We start from the raw sequence: 26,611 nt of genomic DNA on the forward strand, positions 1-26,611 counted from the left end.
GGCTTCAAGATGTGTTTAGTCTGTGGCTGTTTATTTTTTATACTGAAAAGATGTGGGGAGCAAATGCCCCCTTTATAACCAATACAAAAGCATTGCAGCCACGTGGAAGCTGAGGATCATAGCTGTTTTGATAAGGATGTGCAAATTGATTTGGGTACAAATTGGTTTGTACCCGAATCTAGCTGATTTGGATGATTTGGAGACAAAACAAATCACCCCTGTGGCCCATTGGCTAGATTCGAGTCCAAATCAAATTGTGCCTGATTCGATTTGAATTGATTCGAGATTCAGATCTCTCCTATTAATTCCCCCAGATTCCCAGCATTCATTTTTTTCAAAAAAGCTATGCTCTAGCCCTTGTAGAAGTGGAGTTATGGAGCAAAATGTGTGGCCACTATTTTTCAAATGTTTGGATTCTTTGGTGTATTATAACTTTCCCTCAATAAATCCCTATGAGGATTCACTACACACCTTTATTTTTTCTATTCATTTTGACTGTCTTTTCAACAGTGCCAGCTGTACCTTACTCCCACCTTCAAGGCAGTGGGGTACTACTCAGTTTATGTTCTAGCGTCCCGTCCCCCCAGCGTGTAGGCTCTTTGGTGTCTAATAACCTTTCCTCATAATGAATCCCTATGAGGATTCATTAAAGAGTCTAAACACCTCAAAAATTCCTAAATTATAAACTGAGTAACCAGTGGCTTGTGGGTTGGGGGGTAGTTGGAACATGGGATGCCACTAATTCCACACCCCCACCTGCAAAGCAGTGGGGTCAAAATGAACAGAAGAAATGAAGGTGTCTAGTGAAGACACCAAAGAATCTAAACACTTCAAAAATACCTAAAAAATAAACTGAGTACCCCAGTGTGTGTGTGTGTGTGGTGGTGAGTGGGGGTGTAGTTGACACATGGCAGTTAACAGTTGGCACTGTCCAATGATAGTCAATATGAACAGAAGAAATGAAGCTATATAATGAATCCTCATAGGGATTCATTATGAGGAAAAGTTATTAGACACCAAAGAATCTAAACAATTCCTAAAAATTAAAATGAGTACCCCACTGCCTTGCGGGTGGGTGGGTGGGGTGTAGTTGGCACATGGCAGTTGACAGTTGGCACTGTCCAGTGACAGTCAAAATGTACAGAAGAAATGAAGGGGTGCAATGAATCCCCATAGGGATTCATTATGAGTAAAAGTTATTATACACCAAAGAATCCAAACACTTGAAAAATAATGACCGCACATTTTGCTCCATAACTCTACCTCTACAAGGGCTAGAGCTCAGCTTTTAAAAAAAATGAAAGCTGGGGATCCGTGTTAGGGTATGGCAACTTCAAATCCCCATTGTTTCCTATGGAGAAATGTTCAAAATCAGTAAAAACTAAAATAATTCATTAAACATCAACCAAGTGTCCCACTGCCTTGAAATCTGGGTAGTAGGTGGCACCCATGGGGACCTACCCACCACCCAAATTGGGTGCCCCTAGGACCTTGTTAAGTGGTCTGAATAGGTCCGAATCTGAATCAAATCAAATAAAATACAAATCGAATCTGGGGTGATTGGGGGTGGTAGATTTGGATAAAAAAGAAATCAGGGTGATTTGGGCACAAATTGAATCAAAAAAATTGATTTGTGCACATCCCTATGTTTTGATTCTTATGGAAGTTCCAGCCTAAAGAATCCTTTACATTCGGAGTGTGTGGATAGCTCAGAACATAGGAAGCTGCTTTATACTGAGTCAGACCCTTGGTCCATCTAGCTCAGTATTGTCTACACAGACTGGCAGCTGCTTCTTCAAGGTTACAGGCAGGAGTTTCTCTCAGTCCTATCTGGAGATGCTTATAGGGAACGACTCCAGCTGCTGTAGGTCAGTTGTCATTAAAAAATCACTGTTCCCTAGTGAAAGTTAGATAGCCTCCGTGTAATGAACTTGTGGCCTCGGCTGATTTGCTATATTGGAAAAGTGTCTACAATCAATAAATCTGGGGGAAATAGTCCGTAAAGAATCTGGTGGGAGTGAGAGAGGTTGAGCAGGCAGCAATGGCTGGTTCAGCATGTATCATTTTCCAGCCCTATATCTGAGTACAATTCTAAGCGTAATAGATTTCTCCTTGTAACACTTTTGGAGAGTTGGGAGTGAAGAAGTAGGAGCAGGGATGCTACCTGTACTTAGCAACTAAGGGTTGGTCTACACATGCACATCAACAATTTGATTACTGCATGTGTGAATGAGCTATCATGGATTAATCACTTCAGAAAGAACTTTACATGATTGTTTTATTGCTGCTTCTGTGTGTTTTTATCTGTCTACAGTTTTTATGTTTGTATTTTATATATTTTTAATCAGATTTGTTTTCATATTTTTAGCTTAATATTTTAAACTGTCATTTTTATTATAAATTTTTAAACTTTTGTAAACTGCCTTGAGATTATTTTTAATGAAAGGCGGTATATAAATTTAACAATAGATAGATAGATAGATAGATAAATAATAAACACTTTGTATCACCTTACATCATCCCAAACACAAGACTTTTCAATGAGATTTGTTCATACTTAAATGCTGAGTAATCAAGTGCTGACACACTTAATGGCACAGTGAGGAAATGACTTGATTAGCAAGCCAGAACTTGTTAGTTCAAATCCCCGCTGGTATGTTTCCCAGACTATGGGAAACACCTATATCGAGCAGCAGCGATATAGGAAGATGCTAAAAGGCATCATCTCATACTGCGTGGGAGATGGCAATGGTAAACTCCTCCTGTATTCTACCAAAAGACAACCACAACATTGTCAACATTGACTCGTCGGCACACTTTACCATTAATCAAGTGCTGAGTAATCAAGCAAGTTATGTAAATGCATGTGGGAAGAGGTGAATAATTTGAATTTCCTTTTGTTGGTCCTAAATTTCCTGGTCTTCAGTTTCATGGGATGACCTCAGGTTCTGGTGTTGTGAGAGAGGGAGAAAAAATTATCTCTATTAAATGCCTAATTTTTTATACCTCTATCATGTCTCCTCATCCTCTTTTCCAAACTAAAGAGCCCCAGATGCTGAATCCTTGTCTCATAAGGTATTCCCGGCCCCTGATCATCTTGGTTGCCCTCTTTTGTACCTTTTCCAGTTCTACAGTGTCCTCCTTAAGATACAGTGACCAGAACTGTACACAGTATTCCAAATGTGGCCACACCATAGATTTGTATAAGGCATGATAATACTAGCATTTTTATTTTCAACCTCCTTTCTAATGGTTCCTAGCATGGAATTTGCCATTTTTCACAGCTGACATGCATTTTCAATAAGCTGCCCACCATTATTTATTTATTTATTTATTTATTTGCTTTGATTTCTATACCGACCTTCCAAAAATAGCTCAGGGCAGTTTACACAGAGAAATAATAAATAAATAAGATGGATCCCTGTCCCCAAAGGGCTCACAATCTAAAAAGAAACATGATAGACACCAACAACAGTCACTGGAGGTACTGTGCTAGGGGTGGATAGGGCCATGACCCCAAGATCTCGCTCCTGATCAGTCACTGACAGCTCAGACCCCACCAGTATATGTGAAGTTAGGGGTTTTTTTGCCCCAATATGTATCACTTTACACTTGCTTACACTGAACCACATTTTCCATTTTGTTGACCACTCATCCAGTTTGTAGAAATCTTTTTGGAGCATGTCACAAACCATTTTGGATTTTGCAACCTTAATAGTTTGGTGTCATCTGCAAATTTGGCCACTTCACTTCTTACCCCAAGCAAGTAGCTACATTAGAATCCCACACATCAGTCAGTTAGTGCACTCTGTGAAGATATTTCAGACTCATTGTAGTAAATAGAAATACTCTTCTCCTGTAGGTGGTGAACTGGAATTTGCCCCTTCCTATTAATTTCTTCTGTACGTCATGGTATTTTACGATGGCTGTATGATTAGTAATGTTGGGCTTATAATGCCAATGTGCCTTTAGAAAGAGCTATGGAAAAGTTGCATCCAGACTACTGCTTTCTGCTTTGGACATTTCAGTGTATGTCATAGTGAACTGGAAGTTCACAGTGATTGATGGAGAAAGACTTAGCTGCATTGCTTGATGTGAGCCTCCTGCTTTCTTTAGTTAATCAATTGGATTGCCTAATTGTTTACACAAGTTTAATTATGTCTGATGGATCTCACATCAGGCAGTTCTTATCATGGATAATTATTTGTTAAGGGGCATGAGAATATGAAGATAATCTTGAAAAAAGATGAAAAGAAAATCGCAAATGATAGGGAGCTATCCTAGGCTGTGAAAGCAATTCCTTTGGAAGAGATGGTAAAAGGACTTGAGGATAAGGCTGAACGTCAGAGTGAACCACCTGTCGTCATTTGTGCCGGTGATTTAACTGAGAGAAACCTATCCACATAATTATTTGTGTTTGCATTTTAAAACCTCTTTTCTCAAAATTTTGCTTGATAGCTTATAGACTACAGAGTTGAATTCAGTAAATGGTGGGTGACGGAGTTCAAGACAATCAAGTTTCCTTCCCAAGGGACAGTCTTTGACTTTTACATTGACCCGGAAACAAAGAAATTTGAGCCTTGGTCCAAGCTCATCCCCAAATTTGAATTTGATCCAGATATGCCATTGCAGGTAAGTGATTTCTCTCTCTCTCTCTCTCTCTCTCTCTGAGAGTATGATTGAGGTAAACAAAGGTATCATGCAGGAGTATGTGAGCATATTGTCTCTGTTAATTTGTATTCATTAGTACTGAAGTGAAAAAACAAATGTTTCTTTATAAGAATAAAACCAATGCTTTGCCTACTAGAACAGGCTTGCAACCAATTGTTTAGGGAGTGTGGGCCTTTTTTGTTTTTGTGCACCAGTAATCTGCAGCTCTGCTTTTCACACTCTCCCCACTGTGATGACGCTACATGCAGCTCTGCTTCTCCCTCCTCTAGCTGGAGCTAGGATGCTTGGAAAATGTTCATTGGGGAAATATTGTTCATGTAAAAGAGTGTGCTGGAGCATCCCTTCTGCATGGAAGTGAGGATTGATGGATGGCTCTGTCCAAAGTACTAAAATTGCAGGATATTTGGATCTTTTCATACAGTGTGTTTTCTAGCCATCTTGACTATAGAGAAAAGCTTGACATTGACAATATGGAATACTCTTAACCACATTTTGGCAGGCCATATACACTGCAGTGAATGGAAAGTGTGGTATCTATGAATTTGAGGACATTCTGTTGAACAGGGATTCTGGCAGGAAATAAGTCCCCAATTAGTTCATTTTATTTACAGCTGTTTATTTTTTTTAAAAAAACTATATATGCAGTTTGGGGACTTAATTTGCAAAGTTTGAATATTTTTTATTGTCAGGTTTGATTTATCTGCTTTCACATCTGTATTCTAGGCTGGAGTTAAAATTTTCTGGAAGCCTAGATCTCTGCACCCTGGCCTGCAGGCCATGTGGGACAGAGTCTGTCAAGGGGAAAAAGACTCCCCAGAGAACAGCCTGTGATCCACGACCTTAGCTGAATCTCTCTGCTTTTGTTTCAATGCATGGGTTTTTGCTTGTATGTACTGAGGTATTTGTCTAGTGACATAGAGACATTCCTGCAACTGATTCTGATTCCATCTGGTGGAGATTAGTTAAATGCAGTTAGGGTCAGCTTTAATGAGAAAACAACATCGGCTTATTCATCACTCCTTAAGTGAATTGTGTGTGAAATTTTACACACACACACACACACGCACACACACACACACACACACACACACACGGCAGGGTACTCGGGGTTCTCATGAAACATACTCCTCTTGCTGATTTCTTCCTCTGCTCATTCCTAATTCTGCCAGCCACAGTTCGGCATCCTGCAACAGACTTTGCAAATCTAATTCTCATTTTTCTGGGTCAGGATGTTCACAAGGGATGCTAGCAAGACAAGCAGCCATTTATTTTGATGTTATCTGATACATATTGCATGCCTTTATTGCTGTCAAGGGTTATGGAATTACTAATGTCTCAAATTGGGGTCCCACAAACAAAATGTTTGAGAACTACTGCTTTTCTCAATGCACCAGGCAAAGGTAGTATTTGCATAATCCATTCTCCACATACCAAGTCCTTTTCCCCAGGACAGATTGTTGTTCCTGAGCTATTGTGATTATTGGATGCAAGTCTAACCTTGAGTTCCAAGCCAGTAATAATACTTAGCATTTGTATAGCGCTTTTGTGTGTTCAAAGCCCCACACACAGTGGGGCCATTCACATGACTTACTGGGTGGGCAAGTCTTCACAAACCGTGCCTTCCCACCAGAAGATCGACCTGACCTTGGTAGGAGTGCAGAGTATATTCCCAGACTATCAGTGCTGCTCCATGCAGTGCGGAGCAAGGTGGATCGCTCTGAGGCCAGGACTTGTTATCTTGGCTTCCACTATCCCACAGTGCACTGAGCACAGTGCATTGGGGGATTCCTCAGGGACGGGTGCTCTTGGCGCCCATCTGTGTCAGCGTGAGCTGCAAATAAGCATCCCAGCAACCGGGTTAAGGGCGTTTTTGTGTCCTTAACCTCAGCTAAGAGCTGGGCCGTGGCACTGCTGGGATCTGTGTGTATCCGGGCATCTGGCAGTTCTCATGGGCAACCCAGCTTAGAGTTGTTTGTTTGTGAGAACAGCCTCAGTATCTTATTGTAATTCTTACATCAACTCTGTAACATAAGCAGCTATTATTATCCTCATATTGTAGATGGGGACTGAGGCTGAAGGGCTTGTCAGAGGCCATCTAATGGGTTAATAGCAGAGGCAAGCGGCTTCCTGTGTTGTAGTTCAGTCCCTTGGCTAGTGTGTTTACACCAGCTCTGTAGCTACACAACGAGAGATGCTTTTAGTCTGGTTCTGTGAGGCAAAAAGGATAATGGACCTGGTTCTGTGAATGCTGCAGCCTGACATGAAACACTTTGGACAGGATATGTAGCCAGTCAACTCTGCCTGGAAAGGTTGTTGCAGGCATTTTAAGCATGAATATGCAGCTATCAATGTACTGTATCATTATCATGGTTGGGTTGTCAGAAGGGAGGCTAGGGCTGATGGCATACAGTACCCACTGCACATTTCTGGTTTGCCCTTTTTATTTATTATAAATGTTTTATACTGCCTTAGTAGTGTTTCCAGTGTGGTATACAAAGCATAATGAGCAATAAAAGCAAATAAAATCAAAATAAAACAAAACCCACAACCCTCAGTTGTGATAAAATAGCAGTGGAAACACTCACACTGCCTCAGCATGTGTGAAGATCATTATAAATGCCTCTCATTCTCTCTTCAGGCCTGCCTGGTACACACCAATGAAACCATCCGTGTGCGTTACTTTATGGATCAGCTCTTGGAGAGACGTAGACCAGTCATGCTGGTGGGAAATGCAGGCACAGGAAAATCTGTGATTGTGGGTGATAAACTGTCGCTGTTGGATTCTGAGGAGTACATGGTGAAGAATGTCCCCTTTAATTACTACACCACATCTGCCATGCTGCAAGGTAAATTTAATAGGTGAAATGACAGAGAATTTAGTAAAATTTAAAAAGGCACTTAAGACAGAAAAAGCTCTCAAATAATTCATGGAGAGAATTGTGCACTGAGGCATTTTAAGTATGTACCCAAAATTAAAATGGGTCAGTAGAGATAATACCCAACATGGCTAAAAGGTGTGATAAGTAAGAAGTGTATTTTTAATAGGTTAGCTTTGCGGTTTCAAGATGTTTACAAAAAACAATCAATGAAAACATAACTTAAAAGTCACAGAGAAACTGGAATCCTTTATCTAGTGGAAGAGTAATCCAAACATAAAAAAGAGAATAAATTTGGAAACATGTTACTATAACTTTCAGCCTGAAGAGACCTTCAACAGAAGTTAGCTAAATTGTAAAACTTAAAGAAGGATTTTCAAAAGATTGCAGAGAATCATGCCAGAGAAATGGTCTAAACCTTAAAGCACAACAATGCATTCAAAAGTACAATTTTGTTTTTAAAAGGACAAGTCAAATTCATGGGAATTAGTAGTCTGATAATTCTGACATGGTCAGGACATGCATCTACTTGACCCCTGATGTTCTGAAACTTGAAGGAATATACAGGAAATTAATTGCTCTGTTGGTGCTCCTGTTTCACCTGCTGCTTGGCTACAATTGGAGGTGGTATCCTGAAGTCAGTGGACTATTGAACTGACCCAGTGAGGCAGCTCTTAAATTTGTGTTCTGAATGTATTTGAAAAAATGAGTAGTCCATCCTGTACTTTAGTGGCCAGCAGCTTGATCTATGCCACTGCAATATGTGGAAAAGTGCCCTAAGATACTATTTTTGCATTGAATTTTCATACACATCAGTGCCAATATAGTTAAAATGTGCCTAAGTCTCAAGGTGAGATGGAATAGTTGAGGTCCTTTTTAAATTTGTAGATATTATATGCCCAATGCATTTGAGCCACAAGATATTACAGTATATGCTACATCATGTTGGACATACCTGTATAATATCTACAAATAATAAAAGGATCTCATACATTCCATAGCATCTTGAAATGTGGTCTCTTTTTTGCTGATATTTTTGTGGATGCGTCCTTGGTTTTTTGTGGTTTTCTAAAATGTGCCTAAACCAGGATTACAGGTTGCAGTCTCACAGCAGACTGCCAATGAGTCTGGAGGCATCTTTCTTTCTCTCTATTGCAAGAAAATTGGCAAAAAAACCCCACCCCAGTATTAGTGGTATGACACAAAATAAACTGAACAAGATTTACTGAGTGGAGTATGATGGGTGGTAGAGAGCCACATGGAGACTGGGAAATGTGAGACAATTAAGAAATACTGGGAAATTGTTTTGCTTTTGAACAGATTTTGGGATATAAAATCCCAGAGAACCTAGTTGTGATCAGTTTTACCTATCTGCAAGGGACTGTTGAGGCTGATAAAATAATCTGAAATGATTGCTGATCTCTTGGCAGCTACTAAAACGTCAGTTGCTAGTTACTGGAAAAAATCGATTGTGCCACCGATTTCAGATTGCATTTATATCATATAGGATATTGCAGTTCTGGCTAAGATAACTTACTGTGTTCACATTTGTGAGGGTAGGACTGTACAGAACAAATTTATACAGAAATGGTCTGTCTGTCTCCTTCTGGAATGATAAATATCAGGATAATACTCACCCATACGCACTGTTTCCCTCTAATTTAATTCTTTTATACTGTGGAATATTTTGGGATATACTGTGGAATATTTTCTTAATATTTTGGGATATGTTTTTTAAAAATTATTATATCATTTTAAAAAAACATATCCCAAAATATTAAGAAGTATAAAAGAAAGAGAAGTACAATGCAAGGGAAAAGGCACAGTTCCACAGTATAAAAGAACAACAGGACCTAACCTATGGGGTGCTGCTTCACAGAAACAGCTTCCTGTGTGGCACCTTTTTAGTGGCAATCTCACTGCCAGTGTAATATTTGAACTGGGCCTTATACGGTGAGGTTTTTTGGCTTTTTGTAGCACTGGTTTTTGGCTCTAATGAAACATGCTAGCTCAATATTTGAGTGGGAAAGGCGACATATGGGAACATGGACACATCAGTAACTCATAACATTTGCAGCAAGTGAATAAATTGTTCTAAGAAATATTTAGGGATGGCAAGAGCTGCAGGCAGATTGTTACTTCTTATGGCCTCCTCCATCTCTAAATAATCTGAGCTGGAATCCTGGTCACAGTTTAATAAATGCCACAAACAAGCAAGGAGGTTTGATATAGGACATCTTTGTGTGAAATGCCCTAAAAAGGAGGTATGTTCACGTGTAGTCTTATGTCAGTGATATGTCCATGTTACTATAGGCTGTTGTCAATACTGTAACATTCAGGGGCTTGCTTGTTTGTTATGCACCAGGGCTGTTGTGGGATATGTTACCTTTCAGCCTAGGGACATGGGATCTGTTCAGATGACAATTGTCTTTCAGAACCTGTAGACACATTGTGATGTGGATTGTGGTGGGATCAGGAGGTGCAGAAGCCTGAGATCAGATATGTTTTTGATCTCATAACTAATACAGGTTCTGGTATGTTTGTGTGGTTAGTTGGTTTGAACAAGCTCACTTTTGCCTGTTTAAAACCTTGGTGAAGTACTATACTATTAGGTAAATTGTATGCCTGGGGGACAAATGCTATTCCTCTGCCTTAATTCTGGAAGCATGGCTAACAAATCTTGAAGGCCTGCCCAAATGTAGAGAACAAAAAGCAACACAAAGTCTCAAAAAAGAATTGCAAGGAGACAGTAAGAGAGTTTGAGGAATATTTAGGTAAAATCATCAAAGGGAATTTCAAAAACTTATTTAAGTGCACCAGAAGCAGGAAACCTGCCAGGGAGGCTGTTGAATCATTAGATGATGAGAGTGAAAGGGATTATTAAGGAGGATATGGAGATTGCAGAGAAGCTAAACAAATCCTTTGCATCTGTCTTCATGGCAGAGGATACTGAGTGTATATCTGTGTCTATACTGAGCTCCTTGTAAAAATATATAACTCATCACTATAATCAGGCTCTGTACTGGAGTACTGGAAAGTAGCCAATGCAACACCGATTTTCAAAAAGGATCCGGGGGGATCTGGGAAATTACAGGCGATTAGCTTAACGTCCATTGCAGGCAAATTGATGGAAAGCATTCTCAAGGATAAAACTGTTACGCATATAGATGAACAGGCCCTGCTGAAGGAGAACCAGCATGGCTTCTACAAAGGTAAATCTTGCCTCACTCATCTTTTGGAGTTCTTTGAGAGTGTCAACTGATGTGTGGATAAAGGTGATCCAGTTGACACATTACACCTGGACTTTCAAAAAGCTTTTGACAAAGTTCCTTATCAAAGACTCTTGAGAAAACTTAGCAGTCATGGGATAAGGGGACAAGTACATGTGTGGATTGCTAACTGGTTGAAAGATGGGAAACAGAGGGTAGGTGTCCCCGTGTTTAGGGTGGAGGACTTCTCTAGATAAACTTTCCACCCTCTCACACTAAATTATAGGCATGGACATTGCCTAAGAGTTGGGGAGGAGGGAAGTATATTTTCTCCACTCCTTCTCCTATCAGTGGGAGCCAAAAGCCTGAACTCCTCTCCGGGAGTCCACCAGACCAACAAACTTCATCCCTGCTGATCGTCTCATCTTCGACAGCCCATGCCTTAAAAAAGCCCTACATTCATTCATTCAATTTCTATACCGCCCTTCCAAAAATGGCTCAGGGCGGTTTACACAGATAAATAATAAATAAATAAGATAATAAAATTTAGGACACTCCTCCCCCCTTCCAGCTTGCTCCTTCTTCCCTGGCCAGACAAGTGGATTGGCCACCCAATTCCTGGCCTCCCAAGGGGCCTTGCTCTCCAACTCCACCTCCTTCATTAGCCTTTCTACACCCGTTTGAAGCTGTGGAGCTGATATCATCACTATTCCATCTCCACCATTCTGCTGCCTCTGGGGCTGCACCCACCCATCCCCCAGCAGCTGTTGCAGGCCTCTCTGAGCCCTTCCTGATTTCGGAAAAGTAATTACTGGGGTTTTCCTGGTGTCTGGAGCTCCCTGCTTCTCTGGCATTTGACTGGGTAAACAACTTTGTCTTGTGGAGGAGGGTGGGAAACCCCAACCGTAGGAATAAATGGACAGTTTAGAGAACTATCCATTTATTCCTACTGTCGGGGTTTCCCACCCTCCATTTAGAGAAGTAAGACATGGGGTCCCCCATGGATCTGTACTGGGACCAGTGCTCTTTAACTTGTTCATAAATGATTTAGAAGTTGGGATAAGCAGCGGCCAAATTTGCTGATGTCACCAAACTATTTAGGGTAGCGAAATCCAAAACAGATTGTGAGGAGCTCCAGAAGGATCTCTCCAAACTGGGGAAGTGGGCGACAAAAGGGCAAATGCAGTTCAGTGTTAATAAGTCTAAAGTGATGCATATTGGGGCAAAAAACCCCAACTTCACAAATATGCTGATGGGGTCTGAGCTGTCAGTGACTGACCAGGAGACAGATCTTGGGGTTGTGGTGTACATTTCATTGAAAGTGTCAACTCAGTGTATGGCAGCTGTGAAAAAGGCCAATTCCATGCTTGGAGTCCTTAGAAAGGGGTTTGAAAATAAAACTGCTAATATTATAATGTCCTTATACAAAACTATGGTGTGACCACATTTGGAGTACTGCGTACAGTTCTGATCACCATATCTTAAGAAGGACATTGTAGAACTGGAAAAGGTGTAGAAGAGGGCAACCTGATCAGGGGCCTAGAGCACCTTCCTTACAAGGCAAGGCTACAACAGCAGGAGGTTTTTCATATATGGCTTTATGCCTCAGGGTATTCAAAGAGCAAATCTGCTTCGCAGCAGATTCGCAAGATGTTTACTTCGGGGATTAAACTGGCAGTTTACATAGCTGTGGGCTCCTCCTGCACTCCCTGCAATCTTTCTCCTCTGTGCGTTCCTAATTTTTGTTTAGATTTTTCCTCTCCAACCAATCACATCCCAGGAGGAGGCGCCTCCCTTCAGTATTAGTTTTTTTTAGTTTTGACAGTCAGCTGGATGTCCGCAAAAGTGACAAGTCAAAACAACAGAACTTAACCCCAACCTGCAGTCTCCACTGTTAAACTTCCAAATATCTGCATATCCAAACACCTAAATATATATGCTGTGTTGTTATGGTGACCAAACTTTGAAGACACACATTTTGCTTATGCTTGCATTTAACTCAGGAATTCCTCATCCCCCCCACCTTCTGGACTTCATAGAATTGCATCAATCTGCCACAACCCCTCCCCCTGCCCCCAGCACTTGCAATTGCAAATCACTCAAAGAACACACCAGACTGAACTCTCAAACTCTCCTTTACTGACACCTGGGTGGATTTACAGAAATCCACCCAGCAGGCATTTTTAAAAAAACACATGGAAGTGCAAGTAAGCCGAATTGTTGGCAATGGCCCCTCCGCACATCAAAGGTAAATGTTGGGGTTCCCCCCCCAAAAGCCACTGGAAATACAGGATTTTAAAAAGCCGAACATACTTTTGGCTAAGCCAGAATGCCCAGCCTCATTTTTTTGGGGGGGGGGAAGAGTCATTCATGTCTGTACTGATCCATGATACGTCGGGATAAATACAACTAATATGTGGACTGGCACACTTCAATCCGGAGTGGATTTGAACTGTAAAGTCTCCTGTAGGGATGTGCACGAAGTTTCTTCGGCACCAGCGAGAGTAGTCCTTTAAGGGCGGGGGAGGGTGCACTTACCCCTCCCACCGCATATCCCCCGCCGCGCTCCGTCACTGTTAAGCCCCTCGGGGCGGCAGCGTTCCTCCCTGCCGCCCCGTTTCTGTCATTGGCTGGAAGTGGCCAGAAGAAGCAAGTGCGCGTGCGCCCATTGCAGCCGTGCACGCACCCGTCTGCCGTGCAGGTGCGTGCGCACGATGGGCGCACGCGCGCTTGCTTCTTCTGGCCACTTCCGGCCAATGACAGGAACGGAGCGGCAGGGAGGAACGCTGCCGCCCCGAGGGGCTTAACAGTGACGGAGCGCCAGCGGGGGATATGCGGCGGGAGGGGTAAGTGCACCCTCCCCCGCCCTTAAAGGACTACCCCCGCCGGTGCCGAAGCACCGAAATGGCCCCCGGAGCCGAAACGTTTTTGAGGCCTCCATAATGGTCTCCGAAACGTTTCGGGCACAAGCCTAGTCTCCTGGAGCTTTTTAGTTTTAGAAAAAAAGACAACTGAGGAATGACATGATAGAGGTCTGTAAAATCATGCATGGTGTGGAGAAGGTTGATAGAGAATTTTTTTCTCTCCCTCTCGCATAACACTAGAAATTAGTCAAGGAAATTATAATTTCTTTTTAAAACTGACTCAGTTCTGCAGGATTATAAAACTTTGGCTGACAGCCAGAGTAAGTACTCCTAAATAGTCCTCTAAACTACTTCCTGAATAGTACTAATCAACAAGTTAGTCTGAATGTCAACCATTATCAGCTATTGCTGCCCAAAAGGCCATCTGTTCCTGGTTTTACCTCTTGATTCAGAGAAGACCTCTGATCATTTGGAGAGAACCATCTTGAAAGGATATTTAGATGCCGCAATGTGTTTATATCTACAAAGATTAGAATCGTTTGGACAATAGTTTTTCCTGTGACACTCTATGGATGAGAAAGCTGGACTTTGAAGAAAGTCCAAGATAGAAAAATTATTGACTTTTTGGCTTTTGAACTTTGGTGCTGGAGAAGACTTTTGAGGATACCATGGATAGCCAGGAAAACAAATGGATCATAGAACAAATCTATCCAGAATTTTCATTTGAGACACAAATGATCAGGCTCAAACTATCCTATTTTGGACACATTACGCGAAGACCCAGCTCCCTTGAGAAGTCTATAATGCTGGGAAAAGTCGAAGGAAAGAGAAGAAGAGGATGACCAGCAGCAAGGTGGATGGACTCTGTTACGACCACAATGAATGCACCACTGAAAGATCTTAAAGGCCAAGTTGAAGACAGATCATGCTGGAGAGAATTTATCTATGTGGTTGCTAAGAGTCGACACCAACTTGATGGCACATCAATCAATCAATCAATCAATCAATCAATCAATCAAATCTTGACTAAACGCATCCGCCTCATGTAGTTTGGCCTGGGCTTCCTCTGAGCATGTGAGGTTTTATACCGGTATCCAAGGACATAAGTGAAAGTGAATGGTGTTTGAACCCATGACGTTCAGATCTGGAGAGGTAAAAGGCAGGGGTGTCCCCTTTCCTCGCTGTTATTTGCCTTCTCTGCATAGCCTCTGGCAGAGGCAATTCAGAACAGTTTTCGGGCTAAAGGAATACTAATTGGTAAAACTGAATACAAAATAGGTTTAGTTGCTGATTATGCTATTAGCTAGCTCTGTAACCCTGAGGCTTTACCAGATGGGGTGTAAGAAGCCTTGTTTGGCCTCAGGGTCCTGAATAAGTTATGATACATCTGAGCTGATTATGATTAACATTTCTCAGGGTGCTCTTACTGAGAAATAGCTAACCCATATATGTTTGAATGAATTAGTATTACATGGAGGCATTTAGGAGTTCAGGTGACTTCAAATCTGAAGGTCTATTTAAAAATAACTCTCAAAATTATGACATCTATTCAGAAAGACTTTGTGGGATGGAAGTTCCTGAATCTTGACTGGCTTCTATTCAGACTAATAGTTTCCCCAATAATCTTGTTTGGCTTTCAGATACATGATACTCATTTCTGTATTTCCTGCGGTTATTGACTTGTGGCAAAAGATGCTTGAAACTTTCATTTGCGGGGGGGGGGGGGGGAGCCAGAATAGTATGGTGTATGCTAAGACATTCCCCAGATAAAGGTGAATTGGACAGATTCATGGATATACTGGAAGAGAGTGAAAGACCTTCTAAGAATAAACTTTGCCCTGCTCCCATTCTTGAGCGAAACATAGGTGAGATTATTTGAGACACTATCCGCACATAAATCTCTGCCTTAGAAGCATATGAAAAATGTATTATGCAAGATGTTTGGATATTCTCTTTGGGAAGGTATACCCTCTTATGTATTTGTCTGGGGTAGAGGTTTAGGTGAAATTCTTGATCTAAGTAGATGGTCCTCTTCTTTGATTCTCACATCCTTTACATCTTTCCCCAAGAGCAAGGGGAGGTCACTTACAGTTATTTATACCATCTGGTAGAATACGCTATCTATACAAAAGTTACCCAAACCTGGGTTGGAAGTGCTCATATCTTCATGGATGATGGTCTTATCCCAAACCGCAGAAGTTCTGATAATATTTTGGCTCGCATTAAAAGGATTAAAAAATAAACCATCCATCTGGATCCATAGATAGTACTTTTTAATGACTGACTCAGAAGATATCCCTACACTTAGAAAGAGGTTAGTTGCTTAGTTATTGACTGCAGCTAATTAAAGCAAACACAGCAAATATATGGAAGGGTATCACTGTCCCACAGGTCAGCAGTTGTATGAACACATATGGGATGTGCTTGTTATGGACAGAGTTACTTCTCAGCTTAAGGCATGGCAAATGCATATTATAAAGATTTGTTCCTTTTAAAATGTCTTATTTTGTAGTTCATAGATTCGCTTAAAGCATTTTGTAGAAGATCGGCAAGGCTGAACATTGTTAAGATATGTATTAGACAAATGCATTTCTTTTTTGGGGAAGGGGATGGGTTTGAAATAGTTTACTATTTATTTATTTAATGCTTGTTTAGAATCCATAGCTATTTCATGGTAAGGGAAAGACTGTCCCATACCCCCTTTCTTATAGCACTACACCGGTGACTGTCACACATGTCATTATATAGATAACTAGAGATTCTGCTGAGTGTGGTATTACTATAGCCAACCACGAAGACTTCTTGCATTTTTAAGCACTGTTGTGATCTGATATATGCTAGAAAGTGAGTTGGAAGGCTCTACTATGTAGTGATTGTTTATGGGCATAGAGATTTTATGTGCTTCTTTAGTTCTGTGTCCTGACAAGTGCTTCCCATTCATTGCAGTGAGAGGTACCTGAGCTGCTCATGCAAGAGGTTTGCAGGCAGATTGGATCTCAATCATTTAAGTGGTTGAGGCATATTTTGTATATGAGAGCAGATGAGTTGTTGCAAATAATTTCATGTTCCAGAAGGCAATGTGATGGAAGGCCCTGTGTGACACCCAAGAGCTTTATGTTTCTGCAAAATGTTTTGTATTGCCTTGCATGGTCATGGTGCTTAACAGATTTTCAGATGCAATTAGTTGTAGAACATAATGCGTTTAATCCTGGAAAGATTCTGCAAAAGCCATTGAGGCATCTAAATCTCATTTCAAGCTATAGAGCATTGTGCAAGGTTTCTTCATGTGGCAAATTTGCCCCCTGAGAATTCCACAGAAACGGATGTCTCCCAGCCCATCAGCTACTGGGAAGCATAGCAGATGCTTAATAACCCTAAAATGCTATGACTTTTTATTCCAGTATAATTGGGATCTGAGTGTTTCTGTGCTAGAGATATGTGGCTTTTGATATTATTGTGAGAGACATTCTCAAATTAAAATGCTGCTTTTACGAACATGTCATTTGATCTCTCAGTAATTGCATTTCAATTTGATATATCTCTTGCATACTTGCTAAATCCCTAAAAGGGATGTTTTCTGTGTTAATTAAGCTCTAATTAAATGCTTATTTGAAAGACAGTATCGCACTTTCAGAAATCTCAAACTTGGGGGTGGGCAGCATTGTTGAAAGAGGAAGAGTCTGCATTGACAGAGGTGTTATCTTTCACCCAGCACTTCAGGTTCTTTTGTGCCTCAAACAGTCAGAAAATGAGAAATCAGATGGATTCTTAGCAAATGTGCTAAATGTGAAGTAAAAAGCATTTTTTAATAACCTGTAAATATAATCAGTGTAGTGAAAAGCTAATGATAAATCTTGAATAGCTTGTCCATGTCATTACTAAGAAGCTCATTGCCTATTACAAGATACAGATGTTTGGAAACATTTGGTTCATGTAGGTTCTCTGTAACTATGATGAAGTGTTACTAAGAGCTGCTGTTTTTGTAATGTAAGAGCAAATTAAAAATTTGTACCTTGCAATGTATGTATGCTAGTGCAAGTGTCTTTTCCAGCCCAGATACATGCACCAGAAAGTCCTAATGTATTCACCCAGAACAAATAATACCTGCACCATACAATTAGAGTTTGAGAGGAGGTTTTGTAGCCCATCTAATTCACCCCACTAGCTGATTCGGGAAACACAGGCTGCATTCACATGTAACATGAAACCACAGTTAAATGGGGCAGAGGTTGGAACTCTGTTATGTCTGAATGCATGCAACCATGATTTCGCAGCAAAAGTGACCTGAAGTTTTTGTCTTACCAAACTTCAGTTTGAATCTTTGGTTTGTAGTGAATGTCACCGTCATAACCTGAGTTTTTTTTAGCAGCAGCAATATGTCTGAACATAGACGGCACCATAACCACGGTTTTGTTTAATTCTTGGAATTGTAGTAATAGAGACAGTGGCACAGACCAACCTGGGATCATTCCTATTCCATGCTTACGGCACTTCTCACTGGCCTCCCCTCTGTCTCCGATCCAACAAAGCAATTGCCCGGCAACAGAGACACCGCCACATCCCATCCCAAGCCTGTCAAATAGGAAAGACACACAGGAGAATGCCCTCTTCCTACTCTGTCCCTTGCTCCCCCCTCCTGGCAATCAGGAGAGAAATGAGACGAGATGGCAAGACAGGCACTATTTTATTTCTTTATTGTTAAATTTCTATACCACCTTTCATTAAAACAGTCTCAAGGCAGTTCACACAAAAGTTAATGTGCTTTGCTCCCCTGAAGTGACAAAGATGGCTGTTCACAAGCATATGCACTCGAGGTGTCAATATAAGCAGGGCAACCCCATTAAAGTGCTGGCCGGCAACATATGGCAGAGTGGTGATACCTGGCGTAGCGTTTATAAGGCAGCCCCAACCAGGACTTCTTTAATGTCTAAGGTCTATTTTTAGTACACTGATGTTGGGGAAGGGGGCCCTAGCCCCTTCCCCTTCCCCTTGGGGATACTTGTGCATTCCTTAGGCTTACTTATAAGAAGGGTCAGACAGCAGGATCAGCATTGCCAAAATTGAGAGGGGAGATTTCTCTTCTGTGATGAGGATGGATGCTGTTCCTGAGTGAACCGCTCACTCATGAGAGTGTAAGGCCATGGGAGAATCCCTTAACAACTCATGAGATGAACTGTCTGTGGGGACAGGGGTGTTGGGTCAAAATTGCCAATAATGTGGAATGACATCCCCTTCTCCCACAGACTGAACTCTCACGAGAGTGTCAGGCCATGGGGGCTGGATGCAAATGTTGCCCAGCTAGGTTGCTCTATAGAAGCAAGTTGTGAGGTTGGGTACCCTGGCAACAGCTCTCCCTGTCTTGGCGGCTGTTGTGAGGAAGCTGTCAAAGCGCGCCCTCTGCCAGCCCGTCTGCCCACTTGAACATGTCTATCTTTAGTTTTGTCTGCAATGGTGACCCCACTCTACTGGGGTAGCTGCAAATCGGGGCTCTTCTCTTCCGCGATTTCCCAGGGCAGCAGATCTGCATATGATTCTGGTCCAAACCCAGGGAATGTGAATGAGAGTAAAGATCCATCTCCGGTCCCGGTGTTTCCCCATTCTGCTCACCTGGCGTGTCAAATTCTCCTTTGGGTGTGTGGAAGCCTTCCCTGGAGAGCAAGGAGCCTCTGTGCAAAAGTTCTATCATTAACCAGAGAAAGCAAGAGCCCCACATATGTGCCCCCCCTTTTGGGGTTATCTTAACTCATGAGTGTGCAGTCCTATGGAAAACAGGTTTTTGGTGAGCCTAAGGTCCTCCCCAGTAGACTGGCCCTCTCATGAGAGTGCTAGTCCTCTGGAGGCAAACCACCATGGGGGCAGGAGTATGGTGTGGTCTCCATGGACTGCTTTGGCAGGATGAACCATCGCACGAGCATCCTTGTTCAGCGGGCCAGACCCCAGGATCCTTTGTCCTTCCTCAGATAGATATCCCCTCCTAGGAAGAAAAATTATTTATTTTTAAATAAAATAAATAAATAAATATAAATATTCCCTCCTAGGAAGTCATTATGATCTTTCCTTTCCCTTTCTGTTTCCTAACAGGAAAATAGTGCCCACCCAGATCCCCCCCTCCAGAAAAAAAAGTGCTTGTGTGAGATGGTTTTGTTTCAGGGCTCTTAGGAAGGTGGTGGTACAATCACTGTCAGATGAAGGGCTTGCATGGCATGATATTTAAAGAAATTTAAATGCCCTTTCCTTGCCAAGGGCAGCTGGACCGTACAAAAAGGCACAATCACACTCGGCACACCCCCTTGAAGGTTGTGGCCAATGGCTGCTGCCCTGGAGAGATGCTGATGCCTTGACCACAGTCTGGTACAGATACGGAACTTGCTGGGTTGTGGCCTCGGCAAACCAGGAAGAGGGAGGGGTTCCCCTGCCCTGAAAACAAAGATTGCTGTACCTCAGTTGGATGAATTTCTGCAATACGGTTCACAGTTTGAAGAAAAATAACCGGGGCTCCCGCAACCTCTGGTTTCGTATTACATATGAATGTGGCCACAAGAGCATTCCCAACAGAGATTTGTCCAATTCTTCTGGAAGACCTCCAGAAAAGTCATCTTCAGTGAGGTCTACCGCCCTGCTAGATAATTTCATTGTCTCACTTCTCTTGCTGGCTGACACTGACATGGGCAGTCCTGAACCACTTGTGCTGCTGTGGGCATCTAAAACGTCTGCGGTGTTTCTCAAGAACACTCTTGTGCTAATACTTAAAATGGCACACGTGCAATTCTACAATGCTATACCCATTGGAAATAATGGATGTAGCATCATGCAATTATGATTACAGACGTCTAAGTATTAGTGCAAAAACTCTCTGGCACAACATGTGGTGTTGCTTTAAACACTCGCAGCAGTTCAGGCAGTTCAGAATCAAGTTGTGCTGAATAAGGTTCAACCAAAATCTTTCCCCCAAGGTTCAACCAAAATCTATCTTCCTGTACTTTAGTCCTGCCCCCTGGGACAGGGAAGAATGGGTCCTATGTGATAGTCCTGCAGGTATTTGAAGAGTGCCATCATATGCCTCCTCAGTCTTTTAGTTTTCAGGCTCAGTGTACATAGGACTGGTTTACCCCATGAATCAAATGTGAGTTTGATGGAAACCAGAGATTCCCACTTTGTCCACACCTGCAGAGAATCTTGTGTGAACCCAAGATTGTGTGGTTAGAGTGTTGGACTAGGAGTGGGGAGACCCGGGTCCAAATCCCCATTCAGCCATGATACTTGCTGGGTGACTCTGGGCCAGTCACTTCTCTCTCAGCCTAACCTACTTCACAGGGTTGTTGTGAGGATAAACTTAAGTATGTAGTACACTGCTCTGGGCTCCTTGGAGGAAGAGCGGGATATAAAATGTAATAAATAAATAAATTTCCCTAGCATGAAGCTGACATGGCCAAGCTGACTTCAGATCCAAGATTACAGATCTTGGCTATGTTTTGGGTTGATGCATTGCCAAACAGAGATCAGTGGAAAATCCTGGGTTCCCACAACAGACTGTGCAGCGCAAGGTGGAAACTTCTGATTCCCGTCAAACTCACATTAGAGTCATTGTTGTCATCATAGATTGCTGCTGGATGCCATAAACACAGCAAATGAAGGAGGGAAATGGGTATCAAGTGTTGCATTTTGTAAAATATAACGTACTATTTACCTGGGTGATTTCCCCCTATCCTTCTGCATAAGTGTCTAAATTGTCTGTGGCACATTTCTTTGACATCAAACTGTTTTCTGTTTCATCTGTTCATGCGTAAGATTTGGCATCTCTGAGTGATGACCACTCAGAAGCTTGAGTTGTACAACTTCCAATTTCATTTCAGACAAAGTGGTACCTTTCGGTGACACATAGCTTCAGTTTGATTAATGTTGTGCAGCCTAAACTAAGCTTTCATCTAGCTTCACCTTCTTGGTCACTGGCTTTGTGCGCTATTTGTCCAGGTTAATCTCCCATTTCTTCAGCTGACTTGCTTTGAATTTGAATAGTCTCTGCATTACTCCAGACAGCTTGTCAATGATCATCTGGGTAATAAGCAATGTGAACAGATGTCCAAATACCAAAGCATCTAAGTCAGTCATCTTACTGAAGAAATAAGGTTGTGTTCCAAACCTTTGAGGAAAAGCTTCATAATTCTGATATACATCTTCTGTGGTCCTAATTTGCCGCCCCCATCCATTGAGTTTCTTTTTGTGCGTGACCTCCTACTATTTCTGATAGGCTAAAATATGGTTCAGAACCAAAAATAAAGAGATCAATATCTTGGGTGAATAATATTCTGTACCATAGAATTATTATACTACTGAAAAATGTGGCTATGCTGCTATGAGGTATTTTTGTTGACCAATTCCATGTAGATGGTTTCATTTCAGCTTTTTGGTCTTTATCTTATCTTTCATTATAGGCTGCTTATATTCCCCCCCCCCCCCCCAAGTACACTCAAAATATTTTTTTCATTCTGCTTTTATGTTTGCATGCAGCAAACATGTATATTACTAGCCACATTTTTATTACGGATGTACTTGCCAGGGAGCCAAGACTGGTTGTGTTTCTCTACTTTGTACACACATTGTGGCAGACACATTAGCTGTTACCTAATGTGGAATGATGCATCCAGCACTTCCCTTTCTTTCCCAAAAGAGCCCTTAATGATCTGGACCCTGATATCTGAAGGACGACCTGCTTCCAAATATTTCTGCCATAAAAAGAGATAACATATCTAAAAATGCTTGTAAATGTACGATATTACATGTTTTGGCTGAAAAGGCCCTCTTCAGGGGCAATTATATTTTTTAAAAATCTGATGAGATCCCTGTGAAAAATGCTCCTTTCTTACTTGAAGCAAACTGAAACTAGTTTGCTAGTTTCTATCTATCATTTATAAGCATCTTGAGAAGTCTTCTCTCTTTTTGTTGGCTCGTTAGTGGATACTTCCTGGCTTTTTTGTGCTTTCCAAATGTTTTTCCCCATTAAACAAGATAATCAGAGGAGGCTCTCCTCTGAGGGAAGCTCAGTATTCATGGACATGGGACAGGCCTTCTTGGTCATTGCCCCCAGGCTTTGGAATGCTCTCCCAATGGACATACAGAGCCCTTTCTCACAATCCTGTGAGTGGGCTTGAAGGCGGGTGGCGGGGAAGGCTGCAGCAGCTTACCTTCCCTGCAGAGGATCCAGAACAATTACTGGGCATGTGGATCGTGCGCCCAGATGAGCCATTGCTGTTTCAGGCAACATGGAGGTTCGGGGGAATGGGACACCAATGTGAGTATGTAAATGCATGGTACATTGTGGGGATCCCCCTGGCGATGGCCGGGAGCCTGCGTCTGTGTCCGTGCTGGCTGGGAACAGCCAGCACGGGCCACCGAGCAGTTAGCCCAGGTTAAGGACACGCTTGCTAGGTGGGTTTACTGCTGAAAGCCCTGCAGCTCCCGGCAGTTCTCATGGGTAGCCAAGCCCGGGCTTAGCTGCTCATGAACGCACAGCCTCTCATGCTTCAGCTTCCCCCCTTGCCTTTAAGAGGCAGATGAAGACCCGGCTGTTCACTCAGGCCTTTGATCACTAAGAGGTGCTGTTTTCTTTTTAGCTGGCGGCGATGCTGCTTTTTTATTTTATTGGGGTTTTTTGGTTGTGTGTGTGTGTTAATTTTTTTTATAGATGTTAAGGTTGTTTTAATATATATGGTATGAACCAGCTTGAGATAATTTGTCATGGAAGTTAATATATAAACTGAACAATGCTTTTTGTGGTATCAGCATATTGTGCATTCTCTCTGCGCCAACCCCCTGTAGCAACAGTCAATAATGTGGGACTCTTTTACCATTTATATATCTCATTGAGATTGCTAGAGGAACTCAAAGTATTCTTATTTGGGATTTTTAACCTATCATAAGCTGCTTTTGTATGTTATATTATAATTTTAATGTTCTGTAATTTAACAAAAAAATTTAAAAAATAAATGTTCAAAAGATGTAGAAAGCATGTGGAATGAGGGTAGGAAAATATGACATGATGATCCCACAGCACATATTTACCTTACTACATTTTATGGGGAGAGAAGGGGTACTAGATGCATGCTTGTTGCTTTCAGTGCCATACCAACAATTAGTTTTGCCGTCCTGCCCTAAGATTTGATGTAGCCTTCTTATCCTCCTTTTTGTACCACCACCAGCAGCATAGCAGCAGCAGCAGGTGGTGGTGGTGATACCACTCCTTCTTTTATTGGCTCTTACCCAAATACACACACCTTTGGCCCTAATCGGAACCTGGTTACATTTCTGGCATATATCTATTGGCTTAAAAAATAAATAAATCTTTTATTTGCTTGCTATTTACTAAGCAGTATTTACAGCTTGCATTGTACAAGCGTAGTTATGCTCTTGGCTGTCAACTGAAATGCTTCCTCCTCTAAACCAAGGATTGTGAGTGAGTATAAAACGAATTCCCCTGGAGGTTTGGCATCTTAAATTGAATTCCATGTCCCCACGGTCCCGCCCCCCAAATCCCCGTTATCTCTATTGTGATCATGTCCCCTTTGGCTCATTGCCTAAAGACTGTAGTTTGGGTGATGTATTTTGTTTTCTTATCTTTCTTTTCCTACATTCAGTCACTCCCAGCTTTTAAATATTGCTAAAATGTGTTGTTCTCTTTCCCTTATGACTGTGTAAAGCCTTTGCTCAATTGTTCATCATTGCTTGTGTCAAATCTTGTAATGCTTTAATTTGAAATTTTCTTTCTCATTGCCATTCTCTTGTTTCTGCCATGTTTGGGGGTGCACATATCCTTTTCACTGAACCCCAGCATCAGCATGAATGTAGCTTCACTATGACAGACATCTGCCACTTTTGAGCTGTCTTTTAGTACAACATTGGCTAGTTAGCAATCTTGTAATATTTGAATTAACACTGTGACTTATGAAAACATTCTGACAGCTGTTCTAGAGAAACCATTGGATAAAAAGGCTGGAAGGAATTATGGACCCCCTGGCACCAAGAAGCTTATCTACTTCATTGATGACATGAATATGCCTGAAGTAGACACTTACGGGACAGTTCAACCTCACACACTGATCCGTCAACATCTAGACTATGGGCACTGGTAAGCCTCTTTCTTGGATGGGATGGCAAGGAGCCATGTGGAAACATTTTGCATTTAGGATCATACATTTTCCCACTTCCTGTTGATGGATATACTAGCTTCTAATCCAGCTCTAATGCACCACTGAGATTCTAATGCACCACTGAGAGACCTTAAAGGCCAAGCTGAAGACAAATCATCCTGGAGAGAATCTATCTATGTGGTTGCTAAGAGTCGACACTGACTTGACAGCACTTAATCAATCAATCAATCAATCAATCAATCAATCAAAATCCAGCAATATCTCTCTGCTTGAGATTCCCTTCTTGTTGATTTTCTCCTCAATCAGAACGTCTGTTTACACACAGCCCTGTGGCAGTCCCCTGGTGCTACAATATCAGATCAGCTTAGGACTGCTTCAAGGAGTTCCCACAGTATTGCACTAAAAGCAGCTACTCTTTTCTATCCTGATGATATGGCAAATGTGATGATATATCTTGGTGATGTTAGCCCTTTGAGGAAGTTTTCTTATAGGATTTATCTATTTATTTATTCTGTTTGTTTACCACTTAATCTAAAATGGTTCAGGGCAGTTCACAATAAAAAAATTAAAAAATTAAAATGTTTAAAATGATAACGTGAAGCTCATTAAAGCCAAACTGATGATGGTATTAACTATTATAATGCATTGTTACGATCTTTGACATAGATCAGACATGGACAAGTATTATCTCTGATGCCTTTTCTTTGCAAAGATCTCAGTTAAAAGCTTCAGATATCATGAAGAAATGGCTCCAGTCAGCGAGGTAGCAAATGTTCTGCCTTTTTTTTTTTTTGGCCTCTTCATCTAGATTTGACCATGAGAGAGAAACTCCCTCCTCAGTGAGCCACTGGGCAGGTTAAGCCTTTTGTCCCAGTTGCTACTTGCTTCATCTCTGTTCCCAGGAGAAAATCCCTGGGAAGTTATACAGGCTCTCCATTCCTTTGTGACGTCTGTGCATGGTTACAAGGGAAGAATTGTGGGGCACTGTGAAGTTAACAGCTTTTAGAGTTTCAGCACCATCAGTGATGAACATGAATCTTGGAGAGGTCATAGTAGGACTTAGCCAAGACTCTCTAGACCATTATGTGTAGATGCCATCATGGAAATGTGATGCTCTACTTGAGATCGAGCCCCTATTGTGCTAGGTGTTACACAAACATATGTGAATCCCCCAAATTGTGCAGTCTGTGCTGAAATATTAATTGAAAACAGCTGGGATACAGCAGGTGCCCAGGTCCCACCAGGCATGTTGCTTGAGACTTGGCAATGTCCAGCAGGCACACTGCTGTTTGTTTGTCACTAATAGGCTGTGATTAGGATGATGCATTCTTTTTTTCTTCTGGTAAAGGTATGACAGAAGCAAGCTGTCCCTGAAGGAAATCATGAATGTGCAGTACGTGTCTTGCATGAATCCCACAGCAGGAAGCTTCACTATCAACCCGCGCTTGCAGGTATTTCTTGTTCCCTGCCTAGGAGAAGGTTTCATACTAACTTTGGGAGCAGCACTCTGGTGGAACTCTGAGCAGTATTGTTCCTTGTTGACTGGCTTCTGTTATTCTTCTCTTTCTCAACTCCTCCTACATTAGGAGATATGCCTTCCAACATAGATCTCCTCAAAGCTTTGCCTGATAGTCAAATCCTTGATTACACAACACATCTCCCATTGATAGGAAAGGAGCATGGGTTTTGGGGTGTGTGTGCGTGTGGTTTGTATACAGGTTCCTGGTGAGCAGCAGTTAATTTTAAATTGTCTAGTTAATAAAATATTTTCTGGGTAGACACATTTTCTAGTGTCCAGCACTCAGGAATTATGAAGAATGAGGTATATATGGGGTTGTGGAATGTTA

At 41.7% G+C, this 26,611-nt stretch overlaps 1 protein-coding gene across 6 annotated transcripts in view; it reads left to right on the forward strand.

Moving 5' to 3' along the window:
• DNAH9 (dynein axonemal heavy chain 9) overlaps window positions 1-26,611 on the forward strand; it is a 330,190-nt gene that overhangs the window by 150,003 nt on the left and 153,576 nt on the right. For all 6 annotated transcript variants that reach the window (XM_053297116.1, XM_053297118.1, XM_053297119.1 and 3 more), the window contains 4 exons: window positions 4,459-4,632; window positions 7,310-7,517; window positions 24,577-24,742; window positions 26,113-26,215. In XM_053297116.1, the coding sequence (XP_053153091.1) occupies window positions 4,459-4,632; window positions 7,310-7,517; window positions 24,577-24,742; window positions 26,113-26,215 (651 nt within the window). The remainder of the gene's footprint in view (window positions 1-4,458; window positions 4,633-7,309; window positions 7,518-24,576; window positions 24,743-26,112; window positions 26,216-26,611) is intronic.

Source organism: Hemicordylus capensis, chromosome 2 (genome assembly GCF_027244095.1).
Source record: "Hemicordylus capensis ecotype Gifberg chromosome 2, rHemCap1.1.pri, whole genome shotgun sequence".
NCBI classification, from domain to species: domain Eukaryota; kingdom Metazoa; phylum Chordata; class Lepidosauria; order Squamata; family Cordylidae; genus Hemicordylus; species Hemicordylus capensis.